At 42.5% G+C, this 27,868-nt stretch overlaps 1 protein-coding gene across 3 annotated transcripts; it reads right to left on the minus strand.

Annotated features, from left to right (window-relative positions):
- Positions 1-489: 489 nt before the first annotated feature.
- On the minus strand, positions 490-27,815 carry KIN (Kin17 DNA and RNA binding protein). Of its 3 annotated transcripts, none has more exons than XM_032773320.2 (13): positions 27,638-27,815; positions 25,719-25,813; positions 22,850-22,893; positions 22,614-22,736; positions 21,421-21,602; positions 12,246-12,294; positions 11,873-11,930; positions 9,928-10,057; positions 7,019-7,069; positions 5,854-5,922; positions 4,737-4,836; positions 2,991-3,091; positions 490-1,487 (listed from the first exon to the last, which is right to left on the minus strand). In XM_032773320.2, exons 1-13 carry the CDS (start codon positions 27,749-27,751, stop codon positions 1,425-1,427), a joined length of 1,179 nt encoding a protein of 392 aa, XP_032629211.1. In that variant the 5' UTR covers positions 27,752-27,815; the 3' UTR covers positions 490-1,424. The 3 variants fall into 3 exon arrangements, with proteins under 3 accessions (XP_032629211.1, XP_032629212.1, XP_074919980.1); XM_032773321.2 differs by having other exon boundaries at positions 9,928-10,054; positions 27,638-27,809; XM_075063879.1 differs by lacking the exon at positions 22,850-22,893.
- Between the last annotated feature and the right edge of the window lie 53 nt (positions 27,816-27,868).

Here is a 27,868-nt window from a genome sequence, read left to right on the forward strand (position 1 = left end):
GTTAGAGGCTGCATCTTCCTAGGTCTTTACAGCGCCTGCCACAACATAGCCTCTGTCTTGATTAGGTGCTACAGAAGAACTACTACTAAGACGATCAGCACTGACTCAAGTGCATCTAAAAACCCAACTGTGTCAAATAGTGGGATTTGCTCTCCATAATTATTTTAGCTGGGGTCAAGATAATTTCTATATCATGTTCCAAGAACACATGAGATTTAATCAGAGGCATATCAGCTCAAATGTAATGTTTCATCCTCTTCCCATGGTGGTTTATGCATCATGCATCCGATGAAGTGGGTATTCACCCACAAAAGCTCGTGCTCCAATACGTCTGTTAGTCTATAAGGTGCCACAGGACTCTTTGCTGCCTATGCATTTTAGTTATTTCAGCAAATAAAGCAAGACATGCATCTGGACTCTTGGCTTGATTCCACTACGGAGCACCAGTTGACAACAATCCTGATTATTCAGAGGCTTTTACGGGATACATTGTGCTGAGAGAGAGGTGCTTTTATTCCACAGATTGCTTTAAAACTAAGTGTTATACAAAATGTTACACGTTTTAAAAACTATTCAAAGAAAAGTGACTCATTTAGGATCCACAATAGAGCAGGAAAGCAGCCTTAAAGGGAACAAAGGACTAGACCCTGGGGAATCTATGCCTGCACAACCATCACTTCGTCTCTATTAACTGAACAGACAACTAGGTGTGCCATTTCTTTACTGTTCAGATTCACAGAAGTGCACTGCCCCATAAATCATGCCAATTAAGGGTTAAGTCTTGGAGTTGCTACAGACGCAAGTCCAGCCGTGATCAGTAATGGGAACACAGAGGATGCCAGGATCAGGTCCTGACTGGGTGTGTGGTTTAGCAGAGTACTGATTAAGCAAGTTCTGCTGTAATTTATTGCACTCACTTTAAAACTAATAAACCAAACCATTCTTACATACATCATCAAAACTCAGAAAAATAATCCCCTACAGCACTGCTGCCTTCCTGCCGTTTTTAAATCTCTTTGCTTGTTCTAAAGCCAGAATTTTGTTTTGGCAGCAGATCCAGAAGTGCGTTATGCAAACTATAGACTGTGTTACATACAGTACCTTCCTCAAGTGGCCCTTTCTAGCTGGTGATATTTTATAATAAGTTTAACATAGTTCAGTAAGTAAAATATTCGGCACACAAGTATCACCTAATCTTAGAAAACAAATTAAAATATGACAACATAATACAACTTTGACACAGAATCAGTTTAGACAAGATTTTCACAAATGTTAACATATTTATAGTAGTCTTTACATAAATCTAGGTTGTTTTTTCTATATACACAAATTAAAAACCCTGACACAGTAGAGTCTTGTGTGTCTGCATAGAGGACACCAATTTGATGTTTGTAAGAGTCAGCTTTGACCCATTGCTTTGAGTCTCAAAGGAGTTTGGAAATGTCTTCATACTGAATGCCTTCAATTCTCCGTCCTTTTAAAGGCCCCTGCAGATGAATAAATTGCAAGAAAGGTTTGCAGGAGGGAAGGAAACTGCTTGTTGAATCTCATAATAAATAGTTACAAATTACAACATAGCTGAACTGAATCAAATCAAACCTGTTCACACATAACTATTTTTTTTCTTAAACATGACTAAGCGAATAGCACACAGGAAAAAAACGAACTGCATGCCAACCAACGCTGGCATTTTTACACATTCCTGTCTTCATTTGTTTATTGGTTTTTAACCAATGTACAACTTTCATCCTTCAGAGACTGTGGACAATGTATTAATGTGCAAGGTCAGATTTTGAGACGACTGCACATTGTTATAATAATTATGGAATTACTAGTTAGCAAGATTTAAAGGGGGATTGGACATTTATGTCGGCAGAAATATTCACAGTTGTAATAGTTAATGGTAAATTTTGGAAGGGATATACAATTTCATGCTTCACTCTCTAGCTATTAGGAATTAGAATGAGATCTGCTTGCGGGGGAGAAGATTATTCCATATCTGGCAACTGCAAGCTTCTTGCACCTTTCCTCTGAAGCATCTGGTGCTGGCCGGTTGGAGGCAGGATACTGGACTAGATGAACCAAGGGTTTGATCCAGTATGGCAGGTCCTATGTTATATGTCAAAGTGACCAAATGCACGGGCAGTTACTCTGGTTATCTGTTCAAGAGAGTAACTGCACATAAAAGTTATATGTAAGGCCCTACCAAATTCACAGCCATGTAAAACGTGTCACAGACTGTGAAATCTGATCTCCCCCCGTGAAATCTGGTCTTTTGTGTGCATTTACCCTGTACCATACAGATTTCACGGGGAGGCCAACGTTTCTCAAACTGGGGGTCCAGACCCAAAAGTGAGTTGCAGGGAGGTCACCATATTGCTACCCTTCCTTCTGTGCTGCCCTCAGAGCTGGGCGGACAGAGTGCGGTGGCTGTTGGCTAGGTGCCCAGCTCTGAAGGCAGCGCCCTGCCAGCAGTAAGGGTGGCAATACCATACCATGGTACACTAAGGCTCAGCCCAGAGAATATTTTCTATTGAGAAAGGTGCTTTGTAACAAAAATGCAAACACGGTCTTGACTATAAGTAGCATGAACAACAAGGATTCAAAATCAATTAATCTTCAAACTATACACCCAGCTTGATTTTCATACATACATTTTAAGTATATTGCTTTACCAGTTGAAAAAGTTATTGTATCATTAACAGAGTACATTTAAATTAAACCTACTAAATATTTTACAAATTTATCAATTTGTAAATTCAGTATCCCATCGTCTTTTAAAGGTAACGAGGCCCAGTGGATTAGAACTTGAAAGGATTTGGGTTCTAGTCCTATTGGCCGGCTAGGTGACCCTGAGCACCAATCTGTGCCCCAGATTCCCATTTGCCAAGGCGCAATAATGACATTCACCCTTTGTAAAGGGCTTTGAGACCTTCTGATGAAAAGTGCTATGCATGAAAGATTATTAAATATATTTAAAATGTACATACAGAGTCAATGATTATTGCTGCTGAGAAGTTCTTCTCGTTTATAGATTCTAAGATGCCTTCATTTCCTCTGTAACCTCCATTTAAAACCAGAACTTTCTTTCCTGAAACAGTAAACAGGAAGAACTTTACCCATAGGAACTCCCAATGTCTTTTGATCAAGCTCCGCTCTACTGAAAACACAGGACAGAGTCACTTTGGGAAGTCTGTATCTCCAAGAATTATAGAAGATAAGTGTTCCCTTGGAAGCAATGCTCAGCTTTTCTTCAGGGACTGCTTGATCCTAACATGCCTGAGTGATACAGATGAATGTTGTTTTGCTTTTAGGAAGCTGCTGACTAGGCTGAAGAGCAAAGCAGAAAAGTTTGTCATAATTCACTAAAAGCACACATGTGAGGTATGCAGCAATGGGAGCTCCAACAGCTTCTGAAAGGATGCAGCATTCACCCTCCTTCTCCAGCTAGGCCTGCTGTCAGGGCAGGAGTCATCTTCCTTCTAGGATCACTCCCCTTCTGGGGTACCTTGCTGTTGCTGATAAGACTTTCTTGGTCCTTTACTATCAGGAGCCCAGGACTGACTGTGGGCACCCCCTCTGCGCAGGTACACAAGAGGAGGGGAGAGGTTCCTTGAATCCTCTCCATCTGTGAAGGAATCATAGAATCACAGAATATCAGGGATGGAAGGCACCTCAGGAGGCTATCTAGTCCAACCCCCTGCTCAAAGCAGGACCAATCCCCAGACAGATTTTTGCCCTGATCCCTAAATGGCCCCCTCAAGGATTGAACTCATAGCCCTGGGTTTAGCAGGCCAATGCTCAAACCATTGAGCTATCCCTCTCCCCAATCCAACACTTTATGACTAATAGAGATTTCTAGGGAGCCCTGGCAAGCTTCAATTACCTCACAATATTTAAGGGCTTGGCTACACTCGAAACTTCAAAGCGTTGCCAGAAGTGTGAGTGTGGTCGCAGTGCCAGTGCTGGGAGAGAGCTCTCCTAGCGCTGCACGTACTCCACCTCCCCATGGGGATTAGCTTCCAGCGCTGGGAGCCGCACTCCCAGTGCTGCGGCACTGTTTACACTGGCGCTTTACAGCGCTGTATCTTGTGTTTTCACACCCCTGAGCAAGAAAGTTGCAGCGCTGTAAAGCGCCAGTGTAGCCAAGGCCTCAGTCTTCATCTTTTTTCAAAATCCTTGTAATTTCTCCCTCATCCATCATAAAAATACTCCTAAATAAATAAATGAATGTCAAAAACCCAATATCCAGAAATAACCTTACAATCACAAATTCCAGACAATGGAGGAAACTTTAAAGTGACAAATACATCAACAATACACTTATTTACATTTAATATATATATATAATATGTATTATATGGAGGGAAAATGCATGCTAAGAATCACTGAGGACAATCAGTAAAGCTCTATGGCAGGCTCCTACAGATACCTCCTGAAAAGAAATACTTTCATCTAGTCAAACCAAAAAATGCTTCCTATTCTTCTTAGAAGGAGCATAATTCCTCTTGGAAAGCTCTGCAAAATCACCAAAAAGATAAATGCAATATTTGCACCAACAGCAACCAGAGGATACTTGGTACATGACAGGAATATCTTTATCCAATGTGGATAAGAAATGCTGGCTAGGAACAAAAGTAGTAAAATGACTCAGATGACACTTGAATTATAGCTCAAAAGAATGGAAGTCAGTCCATCAGATGCAGCTTTGCTAGCTGGTTTACAAATAAATTTACCTGGTGCCGGTATTACTGTCTCTAGATGCGTCTGGTCAAGTTTCAACTTATCTCCAGAATCAATCATCTTTACAACTGCTGTGTATTTGTCAATTACCTCCTGTCATGGAAAATTAAATATATTTATTTTAGAAAGGGAAAGATACTTATAACTTGATTATTCCCTTATTAAAAAAATACAGATAAGAGGATTACAGGCAAATGGCCATGTAATATTAATAATGCAAATACATAGGGGTAATTACAAAACAATCATTCTTTGACTTTCTGCTAATTTTTTAAAATAGTCTTAATAGAGAAGAGATTCAGAAACATAGGTCTACATTTTCAGAAGTGGCAAGTGTTTTCAGGGGCCCAAATTGAGAAGTCTGAAAGGGATCTGTTTTTTAGAAAGTGCCGCGCAATGATCTTCTGAAAATCAGACCACTTTAAAGAGTCTCAGATTGGGCATCCAAAATCACTAGTCAGTTTTGAAAATGTAGGCCATCGGTTTTGTCATGCTAGCTCAGATCCCGTGGTTTATCTAGTGCAGTATCCTGTCTCTGACAGTGGCCAGCACTAGCTACTTCAGAGATGATCGGATGCTTCAGACTGTTAGGCCAGGCCCACCAGACTGAAGAACTTGTGAATCCAGGGGACACTTCTTCAAAGATAATTTGGGATCTTTACACATCAATGCTGGACAGAGATTACAGACACAGTCTCAAGGCCTGAAATACCATGCACTGCTCTTGGTCACTCCCCAGCAACACAGCTTTAAGATGACCGTATGGTCTAAAAAGACTCATTGACAAAATCAGAGTCTGAAGAAAACAGTAACAAGAGTAAACTTAATAGGGAAAAATGGTCATCAAGAATGAAGGGGTGAGTGGATGCTCACAAGCCTCTATTTTGATTTGCAATAAATCCCAAGTCACGCACTGCTCAGAAGGAACTGAGAATCGGGTAACAAACTCTGAGAAAGTTAAAGGGAAGCCCTCATTCTGATAGTTGGGGTTCAACCACTATCACCATAAGAAACCACATAAACAGATGTTTTCTAGTTGCTGTGGAAACAGAACTGCGTCCAATCACTTTTATTCACAAACTTTTATCAGATAAAATGCTGTAGATTCACCTTAACAACTGCTTTCTTCTTATGATACTTCTCACCAAGTTTTTTTGTTACAATTTTTACAACAATTTCCTGGAGAAGGGAAAAAAGGAAAGAGAAAAAGCTAAATACACAAACAAAAATAACTTACTCTCAACTCAGTGTTTACATCACAAGTAGCTTTTAACTCATAGACTCATAGGTCAGAAGGGACCAATATGATCATCTAGTCTGACCTCCTGCACAAAGCAGGCCACAGAACCCTACCCATCAACTTCTATAACAACCCCTAACCTATGTCCGAGTTATTGAAGTCTTCAAATTGTGGTTTGAAGACCTCAAGCTGCAGAGAATCCACCAAATGCCCCACACTGCAGAGGAAGGCGAAAAACCTCCAGGGCCTCTGCCAATCTGCCCTGGAGGAAAATTCCTTCCCGACCCCAATTATGGTGATCAGCTAAACCCTGAGCATGTGGGCAAAACTCACCAACCAGCACTCAGGAAAGAACTCTCTGCAGTAACTCAGATCCCATCCCCACAAGCAGACACTGATGTTATGCTGTGTAGTGTCAGCAGGCAACACCACTTCTAAGACAAGACATTACAGAACTTTCACTGTGGGAGGAACCCCATCACAAAGGCATCTCCTGCCCTCACTGACTCAAAATATACTTAAATTTGAATTCAATGTGTTAAAAGAAAGCCCTATGTGGATCACTGAGAGCAAGGACTGACCCAGGACATTTGGATCTAACAGCATGAGCCTGAACTCCCTGAGCTGCAAGACATAGTTGTGTTAGTTCAAAGGCTATAGCTTATGACTAAATCTCTCTATAGTCTGACCACTAGAGTGGGAAAAAGATACCCTGTTAAAAGTGCATGTAGATAAGCTCTAGAAGCACCTGTCCTTTGACGACAAAGTAAACCATCATTACACAAAAGAGCTTAAATATTAGAACTATAATGTCTCAGAATAGTAAATATTGCACAGCAGCCAGGAAAAGTGAAATATTTGCAAACTCCGTGAGAAATTAACTTATGATAATATCTCTGTTTGGAAAATAAAAAAATTATTTTTGTTCATATTCTGCTCTTTGATCTACACATGTTGCAAAACCAGCAAGGGCAGTGTGCACGTTCCCAAAAGCAGGATTTGGCCTGATAACTATGTAGTTATTCAGATACTTACAGGCTGCAACCAGTAGTCTGTTCGAGCTGTTTTTTTCTTTTCTTCTTCAAACTACAGAAGAAAAAAAAAAAGTCAATCTTTTTTTTTCCCCTTTCATTATTAATAACGTTCCCACCCCCCAAAAAACCCTGAACAAGTTCCATGCACTTAGGTATCAAACCAAAACAGAATAGTGAAGGTGTTTACTACACCGGTGGTCCATCTAGCCCAGTATCCTGCCTTCCAACCATGGCCAAAATTCCAGGTGCTTCAGAGGAAACAAACAAAACAGGCAATCACTGAGTGATCAATCACCTGTCTTCCACCCCCAGCTTCTGGCAAACAGAAGCTACAGACACTCAGATCATGGGGTTGTATTCCTGGATCGTGGGGATGCTTTCAGAGAACTAGCCACTATCTTTCTTGAGTGGTAACAGCTAATTTAGATCCTATCATTGTACATGTATAGGTGAGATTGTGTTTTCCAATGTGCATTACTTTGCATTATCAATACTGAATTTCATCTGTCATTTTGTTGTCCAGTTACCCAGTTTTGTGAGAGATCCCTTTGTAACTCTTTGAAGTCTGTTTGGACTTAATTATCTCAAGTAGTTTTATATCATCTGCAAATTTTGCCACCTCACTGTTTCCCCCTTTTTTCCAGATTATTTATGAATATGTTAAACTGTACTGGTCCCAGTACAGACCCCGGGGGACACCACCATTTACCTCTCTCCATTCTGAGAGCTAACCATTTATTTCTACTCTTTGTTTCCTGTCTTTTAACCAGTTACTGATCCATGAGAGAACCTTCCCTCTTATCCCATGACTGCATACTTTATTTAAGAGCCTTTGGTGTGGGACCTTGTCAAAGGCTTTCTGAAAGTCTAAGTACACTGTATCCACTGGATCACCCTTGTCCACATTTGTTGACACCCTCAAAGAATTCTATTAGACCGGTGAGGCATGATTTCACTTTATAGAAGCCATGTTGACCCTTCCCCAACAAATCATGTTCATCTATGTGTCTGATAATTCTGTTCTTTACTACAGTTTCAACCAATTTGCGTGGCATTGAATGTAGGGTTCCCAGCTCTGGAGTCTTTTTTAAAAATTGGCGTCACATTAGCTATCCTCCAGTCATCTGGTACAGAAGCTGATTTAAATGATAGGTTACATACCACAGTAAGTAGTTCTGCAATTTCATATTTGAGTTCCTTCAAGCTCTTGGCTGTTATACCATCTGGTCTTGATAACTTTTTACTGTTTAATTTATCAATTTCTTCCAAAACCTTCTCTAATGGCACTGCAATCTGGGATCTGCCCCCCTAAAAAGAATGGCTCAGGTGTAGGAATCTCCTTTACATCCTTCTTCTGCAGTGAAGACTGATGCAAAAAATTCATTTAATTCTCCATAATGGCCTGATTTTCCTTGAGTGCTCCCTCAGCACCTTGATCATCCAGTGGCCCCACTGATTATTTGGCAGGCTTCCTGCTTCTGATGTACCTATCTTTTTTGCTGTTACTTTGAGTCTTTGGCTAGTTGCTCTTCAAATTCTTTTTTGGCCTGCCTGATTATACTTTTACACTTGACTTTCCAGAATTTATACTCCTTCCTATTTTCTTCAGTAGAATTTAACTTCCAATTTGTAAAAGATTTTTTTTTGCCTCTAACCACTTCTTCTATTTTATTATTTAGCCATGGTGGCACTGTTTTGGTCCTCTTACTAAATGTTTTTAATTTGGGGTATATATTTAATTTAAGCCTTTATGTTGGTTTTTTTAGTTTCCATGCAGTTTGCAGGCATTTCACTTTTGGAACTGTACTTTAAAATTTCTGTTTAATTAGCTTCCTCAGTTTTGTGTATTTCCCCCGTCTGAAGTTGAATGCTTCTGCAGTGGGCTTCTTTGGTATTCCCCCGAGGAATGTTAAATATAATTATATTACGGTTGCTATTACCAAGTGGTTCAGCTATAGTCACCTCTCGGACCAGAACCTGTGCTCCACTTAGTACTAAATCAAGAATTGCCTCTCCTCTTGTGGGCTCCAGGACTAGCTGCTCCAAGAAGCAGTCGTTTATGATGTCCAGAAACTTTATCTCTGCATCCCTTCCTGAGGTGATATGTACCCAGTTAATATGAGGATAGTTGAAATCCCCCATTATTATTGAGTTTTCTATTTGTATTGCCTTTCTGATCTCCCTGAGCATTTCACAGTCATCATCACCATCCTGGTCAGGAGTATATCCCTACTGCTACATTCTTATTATTCAAGCATAGAATCTCGATGGATAGAAATTCTATAGTACAGTTTGGTTCATTTAAGATTTGTACTATTATATTTAACTCTACGCTTTCTTTCCCATATAGCGCCACTCCCCCACCAGCATGACTAAATTCTGTTATTCCTTAATACAAGGGTACAAAATATTTGTGTGTCCCATTGATGATCATCATTCCACCATGTTTCTGAGATGCCTATTATATCAATATCCTCATTTAATACCGGGCACATAAGTTCACCCATCTTAGTATTTAGACTTCTAGGCATTAGTATAGAAGCACTTTTAAAATTTATCACCTTTTAGCTCTTTGCCATTATGAATGGGACTCTTTTTCAATAAGATGAAAGGCAGTTCTCTTTAAACATTTATAAACTTTTGACTAGAATAAAACAATACTTTTCTTCTAAAAAATGTACTAAGCTAGGGCACTTGAAAAGTTCAGACCACTTGATCGGCATCCAGAATTAAACAGGCATTGGTATTACATGGAGTAAGCCATGATGATCATGTAAAGTGGTGAGCTGCTGAATTCCACCGAACCTGGAGCTTCCAGTTCTTTTCAAAGGTAGCCCCAAGTAGAGTGCGGTAAGTGATTTAGCTTTGGGTTACAAAGGCACGGATCTCTGGGTAACATTCTCACTGTACCTCCATGATCTCATCCAGCGCAGATTTCTTCTTTTTCTCTTTTGATTGACCTGAGCTGTGAGCAGATTCTTTCCGTTTAACTGATCCTGCTCCTCTCACCATCTTCAATGCACTCAGTCCAAGGACACTGCTGAAAGACAGTTTAAATTAATAATAAAATATTGTTTTCATTCTGATTCTTAAAATGACACCTTTACAGACATGCCCCCGGAGAACAGGCTGTGCAGAGGTGCAGCTGATCTTTTAGTCCTCAGTCCCACCACATAATCTACATGAATCCTGCACCAGATTTCAATGGGGACCCGTATGGACACAGGAGCAGATCAGCTTGCAGGATCGAGGCACTGGATTATAAACTCTGGGGCAGGAATTGCACCTACTTTTATGTTTGGATTGCAGGAACTCCAAGAGGCAAACAATCTGATGGTCAAACCAACCCACTGGTCCAAGACTTAGATGGATGCTTCAACCATTTTAATACAAAAATGTTTCTTCCAGAGCACATTACAGGGAAATTTATCTGTGGACAGAGGTACAATAGGTGGACAAAAGCCTGTTCATTAACAAAACCTCTCAGATTGAATTGGGCCACATGTTCTTGCTTCTCTGTAGGAAGCTGCTGCGTTTACAATGAGCAGAGCGATCAAGATCCTATATCTGGATATGGCTTAGTACGTGTTTATTTTGAACCTGCAATTTTTCAGTTTCTTTGACCAATTTTATGAAAGATCATTTCTGATTCTGCAAGAAGTCCGTTTGTTTGCTTTGGCAACAAGGTTTACTGTCCTGTGTTCAAACAGCTTTTTGTAGATGTGAAGTGCTGTATAAGTGCTAAGGATAATTCAAAATAAAATAGTACAGATTATCATGCTCTCTAATGCAGAAGTAAAACCGTCTTGTGATGTTACAGAACTCTTGTGCCTGGGAGCATCTCTGACTCTGCATGATAAATTTAAATCACTACTAATTCCACAGAGGTCTAGACAGACCAATTCCAGCAAATAGCCGGAGACCACTCAGAACAGTGTTTCTTACTTGCAGGAGATCTATTCACGGATGTTTGTATTTTAAATCCTGTAATCACCTTGAGCACTACCTGGGAGTGGAATCTTTGGGTGTACTTTATAATATGCCTCAAAGCTTAAAATCCCTCTGTTATTATATTGAACCAGTTTATAGTCTAATTTTCTGCCTCACACATCTCACATCAGATATCTTATCTAAAAGCTTCCCCGGTGATGAGATGAGAGCTTTCATTTTACCTGTAATATGTTTAATTACAATATTGTCCTATGAGAAAGGATGGTATATTGCTAGCCAAATGTTTTCACAGACTGCTGTAACTTCTTATCATCACTGCTTGTATTACTGATCCCTTCCTTTGTCTTGCCCTGCTTGTGGTTACACCAAAACTCAATGAAGTTTTAAAAAAAATGTGTTGGATTCACCCTCTTGAATGCTGATCAGGAAAATGCATTGCAGGTGATTGGCCACAGGAGTCAAACATGGGTTTACAAGATGAAATTAGTAGTGGTTAAGTAGAAAGACAGCTAGGATATTGGAAAATCATTTAATTATTTCTGATTGTATATTTTAGCTCTTTATCCAACTTTTCATATGTTGCTTGTCTTCTTAGGAGCTGAGCCTGCATCTGGCTCCTAATCAGTGGATGCGAGGAAGCCCACTGATTTCCGTGGGGCTCCACACACGGGTCCACCCACCAGGCCAATAGATTCATAGAGTTTATACCAGAAGAGACCATTAGATAATCTAGTCGGGCCTTCTGTATAACACAGCAGGACCAGGCAATAGACTGCATGCTCTTTAGGCAAGAATTGTCTCACTGCACACATGAGCAACACAGAGCGCATTGTGGGTACTAACATAATACAAACAGTAAGACAGGACACAAACAGAATGGGATGCCTTGGTGTCTTTTCCTCACCTTGTTTTAGAAGACGCTGCTACCGAAGTACTTGCTCCTTTGTTTAAATTGAATGCAACTAAAAAAATAAAGAAACGTTACTCTATTTCTAGCCTTTAAATATAACTGCATTTAAGGGTGTTACAGCGAAGAATTGCAAATTAGAAGCAACACAAATGCGGAAAGATTTACGATTCAAATGTTTTGGCTCATCCTTTAAAATAAACTCCTTTATATAGGACAGGAAGAATACTTTGCTCTTCTATAGTGCTTTTCATCCATGATCTTTAAGCACTTTACCAATGCTAAGCCTCAGTGCTCAGTCCCTGCTTTAATATCAGATCACAAATATCCTCCATAAATTCTAAACGTACATATTAAAAAGTCCAATTACCTTTCTCTTCATCGTTTTCTCTGTTTAGTTCAGTATAGACAGGCCTTTCCTGCCAAAGAAAAATAAAATAAATTTCAAGGGTCGTATAAACAACTGATGTGATATCATTGCTGTGGATCTTTAATTAGCTCAATTTTTACAACTATTGTAAGGTTACCAAACCAGTCACTATGGCCTGATCAGTTAGGAGGATTAGGACTAAGACACCTTGTTATAGACCCTTTTGCAGAATTCTCCAATTAACATTCTCTATATAGATATCATCTGAAACAGACTGGCTCCAATAGGAAAGGAAAGTTGCCTTTTATTAACAGCCCTATTTCTTCCTGAGCCAACACAGCTATACAGAGAGACAGCCTGTCGAAATGATGAGACTTTTCCCTATTTTGACGCACTGAAGGTTCATAGAATCATAGCAACATAAGGACAGAAAGGACCTCGAGAAGTCACCTAGTCCATCCTCCTGTGCTGAGGCAAGAACATGGAAACCGAGACCGTCCCTGACCATGTTCTTTAAAACCTCCCATGATGGGGTTTCCACAACCTCCCTTGGTAATCTAGTCCAGTGCTTAATTATTCTTGTAATTGGAAAGGTTGTCCTAATATTGAACCTAAATCTTCCAAATCACCCAAAACTGGACACAATGTTCCAGCTGAGAATCCCCCAGTGCCAAATCAAGAGGAATGATTGCTTCCAGTGTCTTCCATATAACACTCCTGTTAATACACCCCAGAATCATATTTATCTTTTTCACAAGTGCATCACATTGACTCATATTCCATTTGTGATCCCCTATTATTGCCAGATCCTTTTCTGCAGTACTACCATTTAGCCAGTTAGTCCCCATTTTGTAGTTATACGTTTGACTTTTCCTTCTTAAGTGTAGTACTTTGCATTTGTCTTTATTTAATTTCATCTTGCTGATTTCAGACCACGTTTCGGACAAACGCTGAGAAGAAAGGCAAGAATGCGAGAAGAAGGGCGAACATGTTGTGATTGGCGCAGTCTTAATAACAGCTGAAGACTAATCAATCCAGGTGATCCAGGTGATTTCAAACCAATTCTCTGATTTGCCATGGTCATTTTGAATTCTAATCCTGCCCCCCAAAGTGCTTCAACCCCACCCAGCTTTGTGTCAACTAAATTTTATAAGCATACTCCACACTCCATTATCCAAGTCATTAATGAGAATATTGAACAGTACCAGACCCAGGACAGACCCCTGTGGGACCCCACTAGATACGCACCCCAGTTTCACAGCGAACCATTGATAACTATGCTTTGAGTTCAGCAATGGTGCTCAAACATTTTCAGTCACGTCTCCCCTTCCCTTACCAAAACTGGAATGTGTCCGCGAGCTCTGTCCTTCAACTCAAGCCATCAGAAGTTCAATTATTACAGTACAATAATAGGCAGAAATAGAAAATCCCCAACAGAAAGCAAGATATTTATAAACTAAGGAGTTACCTGGGAACCAACCCAGTGACAAAAGAACATAAGAACAGCCATACTGGGTCAGACCAAAGGTCCATCTATCTCAGTATCCTGTCTTCCAACAGTGGCAAGGTGTCCCTGAGGGAATGAACAGGTAATCATCAAGTGATCCATTCCCTGTCACCTATTCCCAGCTTCTGACAAACAGAGGCTAGGGACACCATCCCTGTCCATCCTGGCTAATAGCCATTGATGCACCTATCCTGCATGAATTTATCTAATTCTTTTTTGAACCCTGGTATAGTCTTGGCCTTCACAACATCCTCTGGCAAAGAGTTCCACAGGTTGACTGTGCATTGTGTGAAGAAATACTTCCTTTTGTTTATTTCAAAACTCCTGCCTATTAATTTCATTTGGTGATCCCTAGTTCTTGTGTTATGTGGAGTAAATAAACACTTCCTTATTTACTTTCTCCACAACAGTCATGATTTTATAGATCTCAATCATATCACCCCTTAGTTGTCTCTTTTCCAAATCGAAAAGTCCCAGTCTTATTAATCTCTCCTCATATGGATGCCGTTCTATACCCCTAATCATTTTTGTTGCCCTTTTCTGAACCTTTTCCAATTTCAATACATCTTTTTTGAGATGGGGCGACCACATCTGCACGCAGTATTCAAGATGCAGGCGCACCATGGATATATACAAAGGCAATATGACATTTTCTGTCTTCTTATCTATCCCTTTCTTAATGATTCTCAACATTCTGTTCTCTTTTTTGATTGCCGCTACACACTGAGTGGATGTTTTCAGAAAACAATCCACAATGACTTCAAGATCTCTTTCTCGAGTGGTAACAGCTAATTTAGACCCCATCATTTTATATTTATAGTTGGGATTATGCTGTCCAATGTGCATTACTTTGCATTTATCAACACTGAATTGCATCTGCCATTTTGTTGCACAGTCACACAGTTTTGAGACATCCCCTTTTGTAGCTCTCCGCAGTTTGCCTAGGACTTAACTATCTTGAGTAGTTTTGTATCATCTGCAAATTTTGCCACCTCATTGTTTCTCCCTTTTTCCAGATCATTTATGAATATGTTGAATAGTATAGACCCTTATGGGACATCACTGTTTACTGCTCTCCATTCTGAAAACTGACCATTTATTCTTACCCTTTGTTTCTTATCTTTTAACCAGTTACCAATATATGAGAGAACCTTCCCTCTTATCCTCTTATCCCATGACAGCTTACTTTGCTTAAGAACCTCTGGTGAGGGACCCTCATAGGACACTGTCACGGAGCATGCCTCACTGCTGTGGCGCCTGCTAGTTGTCCAGAGAATTAGCGCTGTAGTCTCTTCTAGTGGTGTCTTGCCCACTGTCACCTCTGTTCCTGGTCCCATATCACTCCCAGGACCGCAGCATCCTCTTCAGTGACACTGCCCTCTGGCTGTGACACACTCCATGTTCCTTTCCTTTCGGGGGACTTGCAGTCCACTGTCTAGCCCAGGAGTCGGAAACCTACAGCACGCGACCTGATTTTTCATGGCACGTTGGGCGGGCTGTGCTGCTCAGCCCACTGCCACTCTGGGGTTCCCACTGCTGGCCACTTGCCAGCTGGGGTCCCACTCAGCACCCACTGCTGGCCTGGGGGAAGGAACCCCAGGCTGGCAGCGGGCTGAGATCCCAGCTGGCAAGGAGCCGGTGGTGGAAACCCTAGAGCCACAGCGGGCTGAGCTGCTCAGTCCGCCGCCGCTCTGGGGTTCCCGCTGCTGGTCCCCTGCCGCAGCCCCACTCAGCACCGGCTGTCCGCCTGGGGGAAGAAACCCCACACCGGCAACGGGCTGAGACTCCAGCTGGCAAAGAGCTGGTGGTGGAAACCCCAGAGTGGTGGTGGGCTGAGCTGCTCAGCCCGCTGCTGCTTGGGGGTTCCCACTGCTGGCCCCTTGCCAGCCGGGGTCCCATTCAGCACCCACTGCTGGTCTGAGGGATGGAACCCCAGGCTGGTAGCAGGTTGAGACCCCAGCTGGCAAGGAGCTGTTGGTGGAAACCCCAGAGCAGTGGTGGTCAGCCAACCACTGCTCTGGGGTTCTGGCCCCTTGCCAGCCAGGGTCCCCGCAGCCCCACTCACCTTGCTTCCAGTTAGAGTTCCAGCGCAGGCCCCCTGCCACACAGGGTTCAGGCTTCCAGCCCTGTTCAGCCCTACCAACTGCCAGCTCCACTCACCTCAGCTGCCGATCTGGGGTTCCAGCCGCTGATCTCCTGCCAGCCGGTTATCAACTTATAACTCAGAAGCCTGTGTGCAGCTTAAAATATCTAAATACATGCCAGATATTGAAAAGCTCAGCAAGGAAAAGCAAGGGCAAGGATCACACTAAACTGATAAGATCTGCATTTCAATTTAATTTTAAATAAAGCTTCTGAAACATTTTGAAAACCTTGTTTACTTTACATATAACAGTAGTTTGGTTATATATTATAGACTTATAGAGAGACCGTCTAAAAAACGTTCAAATGTATTACCAGCATGCGAAGCCTTAGAGTGTATACATGAAGACTCGGCACATCACTGCTGAAAGGTTGCCGACCCCTGGTCTAGCCACTTCCTTCAGTGACAAACTGCAGTCCACTGCCTAGCCACTTCCTTCAGTAGCTCCAGCATCCTCTTTGCCCTTGCATCAGGGCCTCAGTCTGCAGATCCCTGCAGCCTGCCAGGAGCTGCCTGCAGCTCTCTGGGTCTCTGCCTGCAGCACTGCATGGTCCAGGGTGCTTGCTGCTCTCCGCCTGCAAGGCAGCCAGTCTTCCTCCCTTCCCAAGCTCCAGGGAGTGATTGACCCTGCTCGGTTCAGCAGCCCTTCTTATATAGGCCAGCCCAGCCCTGATTAGCTGCTCCTATAAGCCCTTCTGTGATTGGCTGCCTCCTGTGCAGCCTCCCTAGGGCTGCTTTTAACCCCTTTTCTGCCAGTGTGGAGTAGATGCCTCACCACAGACACCCTTCTATGAAAAGAAAGGAATGGAATGCAGAGAAATGGAAGCTTATTGTGCAAGTCTTCCTCAGATGAGGCTCATATATTTCCCCCTACCCCACAATACCTCTAGGGACTTCTGTGAATAGCTTCCCAGAAGCCCAGCAGGCTAACTGGTGCAGGATTTTTAAGTCTTGCTTGGAGCAACCTGAGGTCCTAAGGGATTGGCATTTTGGAAGAAAAAGATGAACAGGGTACAATTGCATATGTTGGAGATATATCTTTAGAACTCTAGTAATGACCATTTAGGCCACAGTCTTCCAAGGGTTAGAGCTAAATGAAGGGAGAACTATTTTCCAGGAATTGTGGAAAGAGGAACAGAAAGGTTTCTGGAGCTATAACAACATTTTCCTCATTAAAGGCAGAATGTTTCTTTTATGGACATAGGAACTAGTTCCAAAACTTGCCTTTTAGAGGGAATGGAGACTAGAAGGGCCAGCCACCCACCTACCTAATTTGCCAGTGTGGTTGAACATGGCACCTGATATTCAAATGGAGGATCCAATGTGGTAGGCTACAAAATGCTGCTGTGGGTGGTTGGTTGCAGGACTCCAACGGAACCTTCTGAAGAAACTCTAGTATAGCTGAGATCACTAGAAGTTTGGGCTTACTAGAATGAATGAAAATGTCCTGGTTGAGTTCTGTCTGGATACCACACTGTATTAGAAACTGACAGACAGACAATCCATGCTGAACTACACTTCTCTTCCAATGCCCAGGCTGTTAACTGTAGGTGTTCCTGGTGTGTATGAATGAGACCCTGCTCCAAGAGGCCTAGTGCTTTTGTAGGTATCAGGGTCCTTCATTATCTAGCAATCCCAAAGTGCCTTGTGGGCTGATGGAGGCCTAGGGAAAGGATTTCAGTTCTATCTTTTCCTCTTTTCTGTGAACTGTCTTGAAAAGCAGTAGATTCTTCTCTATCCAGGACATTATTTCCATTACTATGGAAATGCTTTGACCTCTGGTTACTCCCTGGTTTCAGAAGGGATATACATACTCATGCCTCAATCATAAACCAGCCACTACTAGGAAGCAGCAGACTTCCTCTATGACTACCTTAATTGCCCACAACATGATTTCTTGCACCTTCTACTGTCACCATCATAGACAGGATACTGCACTCAATACTGCACTCAGTGGACAACTGGTCCGATTTCATATGTCTATGTTTTGCTTTTATTTATTTTTAAGATACATCTTGATAGAGGTGACATAATAAACTCAAAGGATGTGTAATATGAGATATTGGAGACTTGTCTTCCAAGTATGCTTGCTTCCACAGTGAATATACACAGGTATAGAGTGAAAGATGGATTGGCTTTTAGGACCTTGGTTGACCTTACCTGCCCACAAAGGGGCACTCAATGTTATCTGAGAATGACAGCCAATTATGAATTGCATCAAGTGCATGGTTCTATGACTCAGAAGGAATTCCAGAAGGTGCATTGTGAGAAACCCATTCAGAGGATGAAGCTGACGTATGGCCCCAGCAATCCTAGTCATTGGAAGTAACTGGCTACTGATGACCTTGGGAAATGACTGCTGCAATTAAATTTTTGATCTTTGCAAACCTTTACCATTATGATAAAATTACAGCTAGAGCCATGTCTGTTTTGTTCTCAGGGACCAAAAGTTCCTCTTGAAATTGAAGAATGGATGACTATTAACCTTTTCCAACAGCTGTTCATTTATGCATAGGTCTATTTCTCTGGACCAGGTACCAAATGGCTACGTACAGGTAAAGGTGTGTGATGGGTAACCTGTGCCTTGCTGCGACTACCACCTGCCACTTAAGATTCTGGGTGCAGAGGATCAGCAGGAAGAGTCTTCCACAACTGGCAGCTTCTGTACATAGATATTCTTTTTCGTTGTCAGGCTGATAATTTTGTTTGTTCGGAGGAAAAATTCATCTAGGTTTCTTTGGAAGCTTCTACTCCAGATTTTCCCTATGCCAAGGTAACAGCCCCTTCTGGGATTCTCTTGGTGTTGGAAGCAACCAATGGATAGCTATGTTGGCTTCCACAGTAAGAGCTGACGCCTCTGCAGTCTCAGCTAGTAATCTCTCCAAGTCTTCCCCCAACTGCTCCTCACCTGCAAGTTTGCATACACAAGGTATCTGTTTAAGATGGGAGATGGCTGTTCACAGGTGTAACATGGCTTTCCTTGTAGCCACCAAGTTGGCTTGTCACAAATCACATCAAGAAGCTGACTAGGACAGAACTTGAGAAGTCCTGTTCCAAGCAGGGAATCACACCTCTAGACATTGAGCCACATGTTTGCCAGACTAGGCTTTTACTAAATACATGAAAAATCTTTGTCTGAAAGGTTATTGCTGAGACTTTGAAATTGTGCTCAGGGAGTCATCACGCCTATTGTCTATGAAATCTTTTGGAAAGAAGTACCCTTCTGAAGATGTGATTGTCTTTCACTGGTGAAGCTACTGCTGCACCAACCTTAGGTTCCCAAAACTTGTAAAATTTCTGTTTTCTATCAGAATTTTAGTTTACCATTTGGTTTAATCAGATGTCCTCATTTGGATCTTATGATGCCCTCAAAGGAGGCATCAACAGGAAAACATGTGTCTAATAATGCCTGAAGGGGAAGACATTTTATTAACATTAATGAGTTTCTTGCAAGCCACTGACTAACATCATGTCCTCGAAAAGTCCTATAGGAGTTTCGGGGGGGGGGGGGCGGCTTTTTGGTTAGATTTTTTTTAAAAAAAGCACATATGGTACTCTCTACCCTGGCTGTTTACAGAAGGGAGGTAGTACTCTATTCATCCTGGCATGGGGACCAAACAACAGAACAGGAGTACTGGTACACATATCTCAATCGTGGAAGCAGCTTGCCAGAAGTCCCTGGGAGCCTGAAAGGCTGCCTGCTCACTCCCCAAGGCTGGCTAGCACCCAAGTACTGTAGAAACAACCTAGTATCGCCCAGGGCTTTACTTAGTAAATCATGATCATTTTGAACATGGGAAGGGATTTTTCACTTATCTCCCTGTAAGTTTCACAGGGAGTGGAATCCTCATGTGTATCTGTCCTGGTCACAAACCGCCTGAAGTGCTCCTAAGGCTTTAATGTGGAATCAGCCTGTGGCACAAGGGAGGGTCGGAGAGAGAAACTCTTTTCTGCCTTTCAGAGTCAGAGCCCTTTCCCTGACAGGGCAAGAGGTTAGGATCACAAGGCACAATTCCCAGTCCACTGCTACCTAAAACCTAAGCTCCTTCTCCAGCAGAGGAAGGGTCCTTAGGCTGAATGCCAGACAGGCCCAATTACCAATAGGCTAAGCCTAAAGCAGGACTGCACAGGCGGCACAGGCGTCTCTGCATGCCCAGACTTGCTGTAGGGTGGGGAAGGGACAGTAATCATAATACAGAGCACTGTAAGCAGTGAGGAGAAGAGCCCAGCAAACGCTCCCTCAGCGGGAGAAGGCAAAGGAGGAGCGGTTTAACCCCTGATTTTCACCCCACTTGTTCATTAACAATATTATTTGCTGTTTTGTCAAGGACACACTTGCTTTTGCCTTTCTGGAGTCTGGGATTTGCAGGATTTACCCATGAGTAACATAATCCCCTGATTCAGAGTGGGAGGAAGGGAAGCTATGTAGGAGCCCTGCTTCTCTCCCCCAGAAGCTGAGGACCCACTTCACTATCTGGGAGGATGGGGTGGAACTCTGGATCCTTCCACGGTTTCCCCACCCCCAGTCCAGGTCTGTTGTGAGCCTTACACCCTGAACCGGCCACTAGCTCCCTCCTTTTCCTTATTCTTTCCTCAGAAACTCCTGATCACGATATTCTGTGCAGGAGTCATAACTCCTCAGGGGAGGGGAGGTGACCTGATATGCCAGTCTAACTTTGCGCCCCGGGCTGGCTAGATGACAAAATCTTCTTCTTCAACGCTTAGCCGAACAGTCACCCGTAGTGATCGTTCACCACTTGCTCTGCTCCTGTGCAGCCACAAGAACTTGACACCCAAGAATCGAACATCAGAACAGACTTGACAAACCATGTAGTAGTGGGTCTGCCTCTGGACCGCCTCCACCCCTCGGTTGATGGAATTTTATCCCGGGTGTTGCAAGACACAGTAACAGGCAGGGCGTCTTGTACAGCCTCTTGTAAGTGCTACCTCATGTACGGAACACCACTTAGATTTACACCAGGTGTTTGCAGGACACCTCTGCCATGCCTGAGTAGGGGCAGAGGAGTCTGGCAGGGAGGTGCTGTAGTGCTGTCTTGAGCTCCGTCAGCCCTTGCCCCCGCAAAGAGAGATAAAACTATGCCTATGCTCAAGGGCTCCCCCTCCAGACTCCCCACCTCTTCCCCCACTGGGCCTGGTGTTTTTATAGCATGATGGGGGGGGGGGGGGGGTCTCAGCAAGAAAAAGATTGAGACTCTGGCTTACACCTCATGGTTCAGAGGTGACCAAAAAATAAAAAATTAAAAAACAATACAAAAGCAAAGCAACCCATGATGCATGTTACCAATCCAGCATTAGTCACCTGGGGAAAATTCCTCCCTAACCTCGGCTGGTGATTGACCTGTAACCTGGAGCATGAAGACTGATCATTTGCATCCTAGCTAAGTACTGCAAATAAGATTCCATTGGAAGATTTGACAGAACAGTCCTATGAGGATTAAATTAAAATATTTACTTAATAAGAGCACTTTTGCGCTTGAAGATTGGTATATATAATATCTTCTCACCTGTTCTTTCCCCTCCAAGCCTCTCCTAACTTGCTCTTCAATGAATTTAGCAGTTTTTTCTTCATCATCAAGGTCCTGTTTCTTTTTCTTCTCTTGTTCCTGTTGTCTACGGATAGTTTCTGGGTCTCGATCAATATACTGGATATACCAGCCTTTAGGAGTCTCATCCACTTTGCAGAAGCCTTAAAAAACAAACACAGATCATATTTCAACAGTTACTATCAAAACCAAACTAAAGAAAAATGCTTACATTTAAGAAATTATGTTTATGGAATAAGGAAATGCCAAGACATGCATCACAGATTGTAGTTAGCGTATGTATGTATTGATTAACAGTAATACACCATTTCTCCATGTACTATTCTTGAATAGCTGCTTTTAAACTATCTTAAAGCATAAGCTTTTCCTTCAGCTAATCAGATTTATTTTGAAATAGGTCAGTGTAGCTAACAGTGACATAAGTACATAAGCTTCCTTTGTTTAATGAAAAAAGCATTTCCATATTTTAACAAGGACAAAGCTCAAATATGTACACACATATATATACACACACATATATACGCGCACATATATATACACGCGCACATATAAATAAAAAACTACACATACAGAATGGTGTGCTATAGCATACACTCTACTAGAATGAGTTCTAATTACTCACATTTGTAATTTTATTAGAATGAGTTTGCTTTGGCCACATTACTCAGGCAGGTCATTACAATGAGTGCCACTAAAACCTTCACACCAAGCCATATATTCTCTATATGCACATTTACCAGAAAATCTATTATTGTAGATCTCAAACTTTAAGCCTTTCGCAAGTTCAGGGATTAATATTGACTACCTCAAGCCATCTTAATTTGTGGAGCAATTCTATATTTGGAGGGAATATTACTTTAATAGTTTGTTGTTGTTTTAAATAGCAGTTGTTGAAAGTTGATCTGAGTTTAGTAGTAGTTCGAGTGGACGTGGATTAGTGGGCAGAGTGCAGACGAAGCAGGAAAAGGCTCAAAAGTTAGCATAAGGTTTGAATATAATGGGTGTATCGCTATTTATGTGGCACTGATGTGAGTACAATAAAAGTATATGCATACTTGTTATGATTTTCGGTATTTTGCACTAATCAGCAGGTTTTACTGATTAACTATTGGCAATGCAGTCACTCAATCATTTCTTATAGGAAATAAAATTACCTTCTCTCCCTAACCATTTAGTAAAGTCAGTTAGGGTTTCCCATTGTGTGGCATTCATGTGGATGTGCTCTCGATGGCTGATATATTCATTGTATACAATATTATTGTGGACTCTCTTAGTTCCTAAAACAAAAATATATTACTGTTAAATACAAGTCCATTACTGGGGAGAAACTGATGTGCATTTTTGTTATTGAACTATAAAGGGTCATTAAAAAAATAATCAAAATATTTACCAAATCGTCTCCTGAGTAGTTCTAAGAAATCATTCCGGAATTCTCTGATGGAATAAAAAGGAGACTATTTAAATAATGCTTTTACAGTTACGTAGCATTTCCATTTATAAATGAAAATGGAAAAAATATTAGAAAATCAAGAGGTGTATTCAGTTCAAAAGAATATCACCAGATTCAGATAATCTATTTCCTCTTTTACTGGAACATTTTAAAATACAGTATCATATGTGTATCACTATATTCACCTACATAAGTCTATATGCACAGCTTGTGTGCCTGTATTTATACAACTGTGTAAACCTGTCAGTGTACTCACATACACTTTGGCTATGTCTACTGCACACCATGGGTGGTGGCATGCAGCATATACGGAGCTACACGCTGCAGCACACTGTGGTGTGTAGGTAGGTACATGCATCAGTGGAAGGCTCCAGCAGCTCCCTGCAATGAAGAAAGGCTCTGGCAATGGGGAGCTGCCAGAGCCCTTCCCAGCTGCCTCCCCTTGCCAGTGCCTTACATCACTGCTGCAGCCTTTCCCCATGGTAGGGAAAGACTCAAGCAGCACGACACTATACTATTAAAAATAGCAGAGAAAACAAGAGAGGTGCTACTTGGGTGTGTAGAGAGCCACATAGGGTACAAACCCAAAGGGTTCAGGCATGACTTTACTCCACTCACCTAAACAGTTCCTCACCATCTACAATGCTATTTCTATCTGGGCAGCGGTGGGGGGAGTGCAGCGTATATACTTTATTTGCCACCGTAGGGCGTGTGCAGTGTAGACATACCCTTTATCCTCCTTGACCTGTCAGCTGCCTTTGACACCATCAACTACGCTCTTCTTTTTTAAATCTTGTCCTTCCTTGGTTTCTGTGACTCTGTCCTTGCAGGGTTCTCATCCAACCTCACTTATTGATCCTTCAGAGGATCCTCCTCATCCTCACTCCAACTTTCTGTAAGGGTTCCACAGCGCTCTGTCGCTGGTCCCCTTCTCTATCTTATCTCTGGGCAATCGCAACACCACCACAAATTCAGCTTCCATTTCTATGCCGACAACTCACAGATCTACCTCTCTGCTCCAGACCTGCCTCCTTCTGTCTCAATTAAAATTTCTCTCTAACCATTCCTTTGGTTGCCTAGCTGACAACTCAAGCTCAACTTGGCTAAAACAAAGCTCTTAACCTTCCCCTCTGCAAGCCCTTTCCACTGTCTCCTTTCTTGATCACTGTGGACACCACCATCCTGCCAGTCACTCAGGCCTATAACCTGAGCGTCATCCTGGATTTGGAGCTCACTCTGGGTACTCACATCCAGGTTATGTCCTTATGTGGCTGATTCTTTCTACACATCATGTCTAAGATGTGATTTTTCCTATCCATCCACACAACTAAAACACTCATTCAAAATCTCACATCTCATTACTGCTACATCCTTTTCACTGGTCTTGACAAAGGCACTCTTCCCCCATTTGTAACCATTCAGAATGCTGTTCCCAAGGTAATTTTCCTAACCCATTCCTTTGTCCATGTCACACCTCTGTTTGCATCCCTCCACTATCTCCCCTTCTCTACTGCATCAAACATACGCTGCTTATTGTCACTTTCTAAGCCCTTTACAGTCAATCCCCATCATCTCTCTTTCCCTGTTGAGCTGCTGACACTCATCTCCAATCAAGCCTATGATGCCAACCTCCACATACGTAAGTTTTCAAATAAGCACTTCTGTACTTTCTCCCATGCTGCCCCTCACAAGTGGGAGGCATGCCCCATAAGCATCAGCAAAGCTACCTTATTATCCATTTCCAAATCACTCCTCAAAACTCTCCTTTGCTATGATGGCTAAAAAAAACCCTTGTCAATTACACAGCTCATGTGCTGAAACCACTGCCTATCATGCTGACAAATACTGTTCCTTTGTTTCCTTGTGCTTCCCTGTCTGTAGCCACCCGTTGTCTCTTCTCGTAGACTGTAAGCTCTTTAGGACAGGGACTGTCTTTTTGCTCTGTGTTTCCATAGCATCTAGCACAATCGGGTCCTGGTCCATGACTAGGCTCCCAGGCACTGCGATAATACAAATGAATAATAACTTCAGTTGACATTTCCTTACTATATAATCAGGGCCCTACCAAATTCATGGGCCGTTTTGGTCAATTTCACAATCACAGGATTTTTAAAATAACCGATTATCAGATTTAAACATCTGAAATCATAATTTCACAGTGTTGCAAATAAAGGGGTCTGACCCAAAGGGAGGCTGGGGGGGAGTCGCAGTATTGCCACCCTTACTTCTGCACTGCTCCCTACAGAGCTGGGTTCTCAGCCAGAAGCCGCCACTCTCTAGCCACCCAGCTCTGAAGGTAGTGCAGAAGGGTGAAAATACTGCAACCCCCCCTACAATAACCTTCTGACCCACCCCTCCTCCCGCAGCTCCCTTTTGTGTCAGGACCCCTAGTTTGAGAAATCCTGGGTCTCCACCATGAAATCTGTATAGCATAGGGTAAACGTACAAAAAAGACCAGATTTCATGGTCCGCAATGCATTTTTCATGGCCGTGAATTTGGCAGGGCTCTATACATAACTTCAGAGGGTTACTAACAATAACAAAGTGCTGCATTCTGACTGGCTAATAAGTTTAAAATAAAATATTTAGAAACAGGGTATATTTTTCAAAAATGATTAAGCCCCACTGAGTTGCAATGAGACTTATGCTCCTAAGTCCCTTAGGTGCTTTTGAAACTTTTACCCCTTACTTTTAAAACAGCCGTATGAAAAGTTATCTACTAAGTAATACTACAATCAAATTTTTTAATTCATCAAAATTCAGCTTCTTCAAGGATCAAGGCCTATGTGGGGAATTTTGAGAAACTAACTCTGAAAAATAATCCATGAACTGCTGAGGATCTTCAGAAGCAAGTAGCAGCTGTCTCTGGTGGGATTCGGACATACAATGACATTTGAAGCCATTCTGTAAAATAAAAGATAAACATTATCTTGACTTACAGAAGTCAGTAAACTGACATTTTAAAACACCAACAAAACCTAAGTTAGAGTTTTAAAAAATAAAACGGACTCATCCCTGGTAATACCATCATTGCACAGTGCCGCTAATGTGGGAGAACAGGGGTTAGGCAACAACTGTATGACTCCTGCTTCTGGAGTGTGAAATGTTTGTCATAAGCCCTAACACTGTTACAGTGAAAGGAGATTCCCTTGGCTTCACCAACACATCTCCCTCACACCAGCCACTCCCTTTTTTCCTTTTTCCAAATGGTCCTTTTTGCCCAGAATGCCCTCTCCATCCCAACGTAGCAAGAACCTATACTCATCTCTTTTAAATCCCTTAAAACACTTCTTCTGTGATGCCTACCTAGTTTTAGCTCTCTTCTTGCATAAGAGATGTTATTTTTAATAATGCTTCACTGCTGTTTGATTATTCTATTTCCCAGTCAGCTGATGGTCAATATCCTCATGTGTTTTTTATGGTCTGGCCCTGACGGGTATTGAGCACCTGCATTTTCCCTTGATTTCAATGCAAGTTGTGGGCACTCAGCACCTTAGGATCAAGCCTTTAAGTCCTACATGCAAAAGGGTTTGTCACATTGGGATCCAAGAGCTTGATCGTAAGGTAGAGAGTGTCCACAGGGGTTATCATCCTGTGTTCTGTTCAGCATTAAGCACATGGTCTGCATTCAGTAAACAAAGTGATATGGGACTTGTATTTGGGAGGCAGAATGTCAGTGTTACGAGTGAAGATAGAGCTCATTATAAGTTCTGCTTACATATTTGCTAGAGATCAGTGCTACAACTGTGAAAGTGAAAAGGACTAATAATGCCCCAATTTGTCCAAGTATGTGTGATACTGATAACCTTCTACCAAAGGGGAGAGAAAATCGAGTGCACTAGTATATTACTGATTGTGAAATTGTCAAGATTATTACTGGAGAAAGTTAATAAAAGCATTTCATCAGAAGACAGTGATACTTGCAAAAGGTGCAGTGGAATTTAATCTTTCACTCTGTTTATTAATACACTTACAGGTGTACAGACAAAGGCATGTGAAACAAATGTCAAGTAAAAAAATTAAATCTTATCTAATGTATTTTATTTATTTGTTTGGATTTTTATAATGTTGAATATGGACTTAAAACAGATCATGTTTAATTCACTGAATTGTATTTGAATGTACAGCCTCCTCTGATATGCATTACCATTGATTTAGGCAAAAGAAAAACAGTTATGTAAAAGACTCTTCCTTCGCTATAGACACATGTAAATCTTTATTACTAGTCTTTCAACAACCCTGGTTTTCAATTTTTTTTATTGAACCCATTCACAAAGCAACTCTCTGACTGTAGCGCCCCCCCCCCCCCAAATGAAAAAACTTGGGGGAGGTAATTTAATGGGGGCTCGGGGCTGTCAGCCCTACGGAGCTGACAGCTTGCGACTCCCATGTAACCACCTTGTGGCCCCCTGAGGGATCCCCCACCGCCGGTTTGAGAACCCCTATTCAACAGGGATTGTGTTTCCACGAGGTTTGCGTTGTTGCTGAGAGCGACGCTCCCGTTCCCGTGCTCGGTGGCACCGAGCTCCCGTTAGCGCCTCGCTGAGGACAGGGACGAGCCAAGTCCCACCCACCCCAGGCCCTTGCCCTGCTCCGCCCTAAGGGGTCTCCTAGCCCGCCTCCTCCCGACACAGCCCCCTACCCCAGCCAGCGGCCACTATCCTAGTTACGGCCGAGTCCCAGCCTGTTCCGCCGCAGCCCCGGACCAGCCCCCCCGCGCCCGCTCACCTCGTCCCGGCACTGCTTCTGGCACATCTGGCAGTACCAGCGCAGCTTCTGCAGCCCCTTCGACTTGATGCGGTTGGCGATGGCCTTGGGGCTCAGGAAATCCGACTTCCCCATGGCGGCGGCAACGGCGGACGGCGGCGTCCCCCACTCTAGACCCAAACCGGAAGCGGAAGGACACGACCCCGGAACGGCTTCCGTCACCCAGCCACGAGAACGCCCTTCGCCCCGCCC

The sequence above is a fragment of the Chelonoidis abingdonii genome, chromosome 1 (assembly GCF_003597395.2).
Source record: "Chelonoidis abingdonii isolate Lonesome George chromosome 1, CheloAbing_2.0, whole genome shotgun sequence".
NCBI classification, from domain to species: Eukaryota; Metazoa; Chordata; order Testudines; family Testudinidae; genus Chelonoidis; species Chelonoidis abingdonii.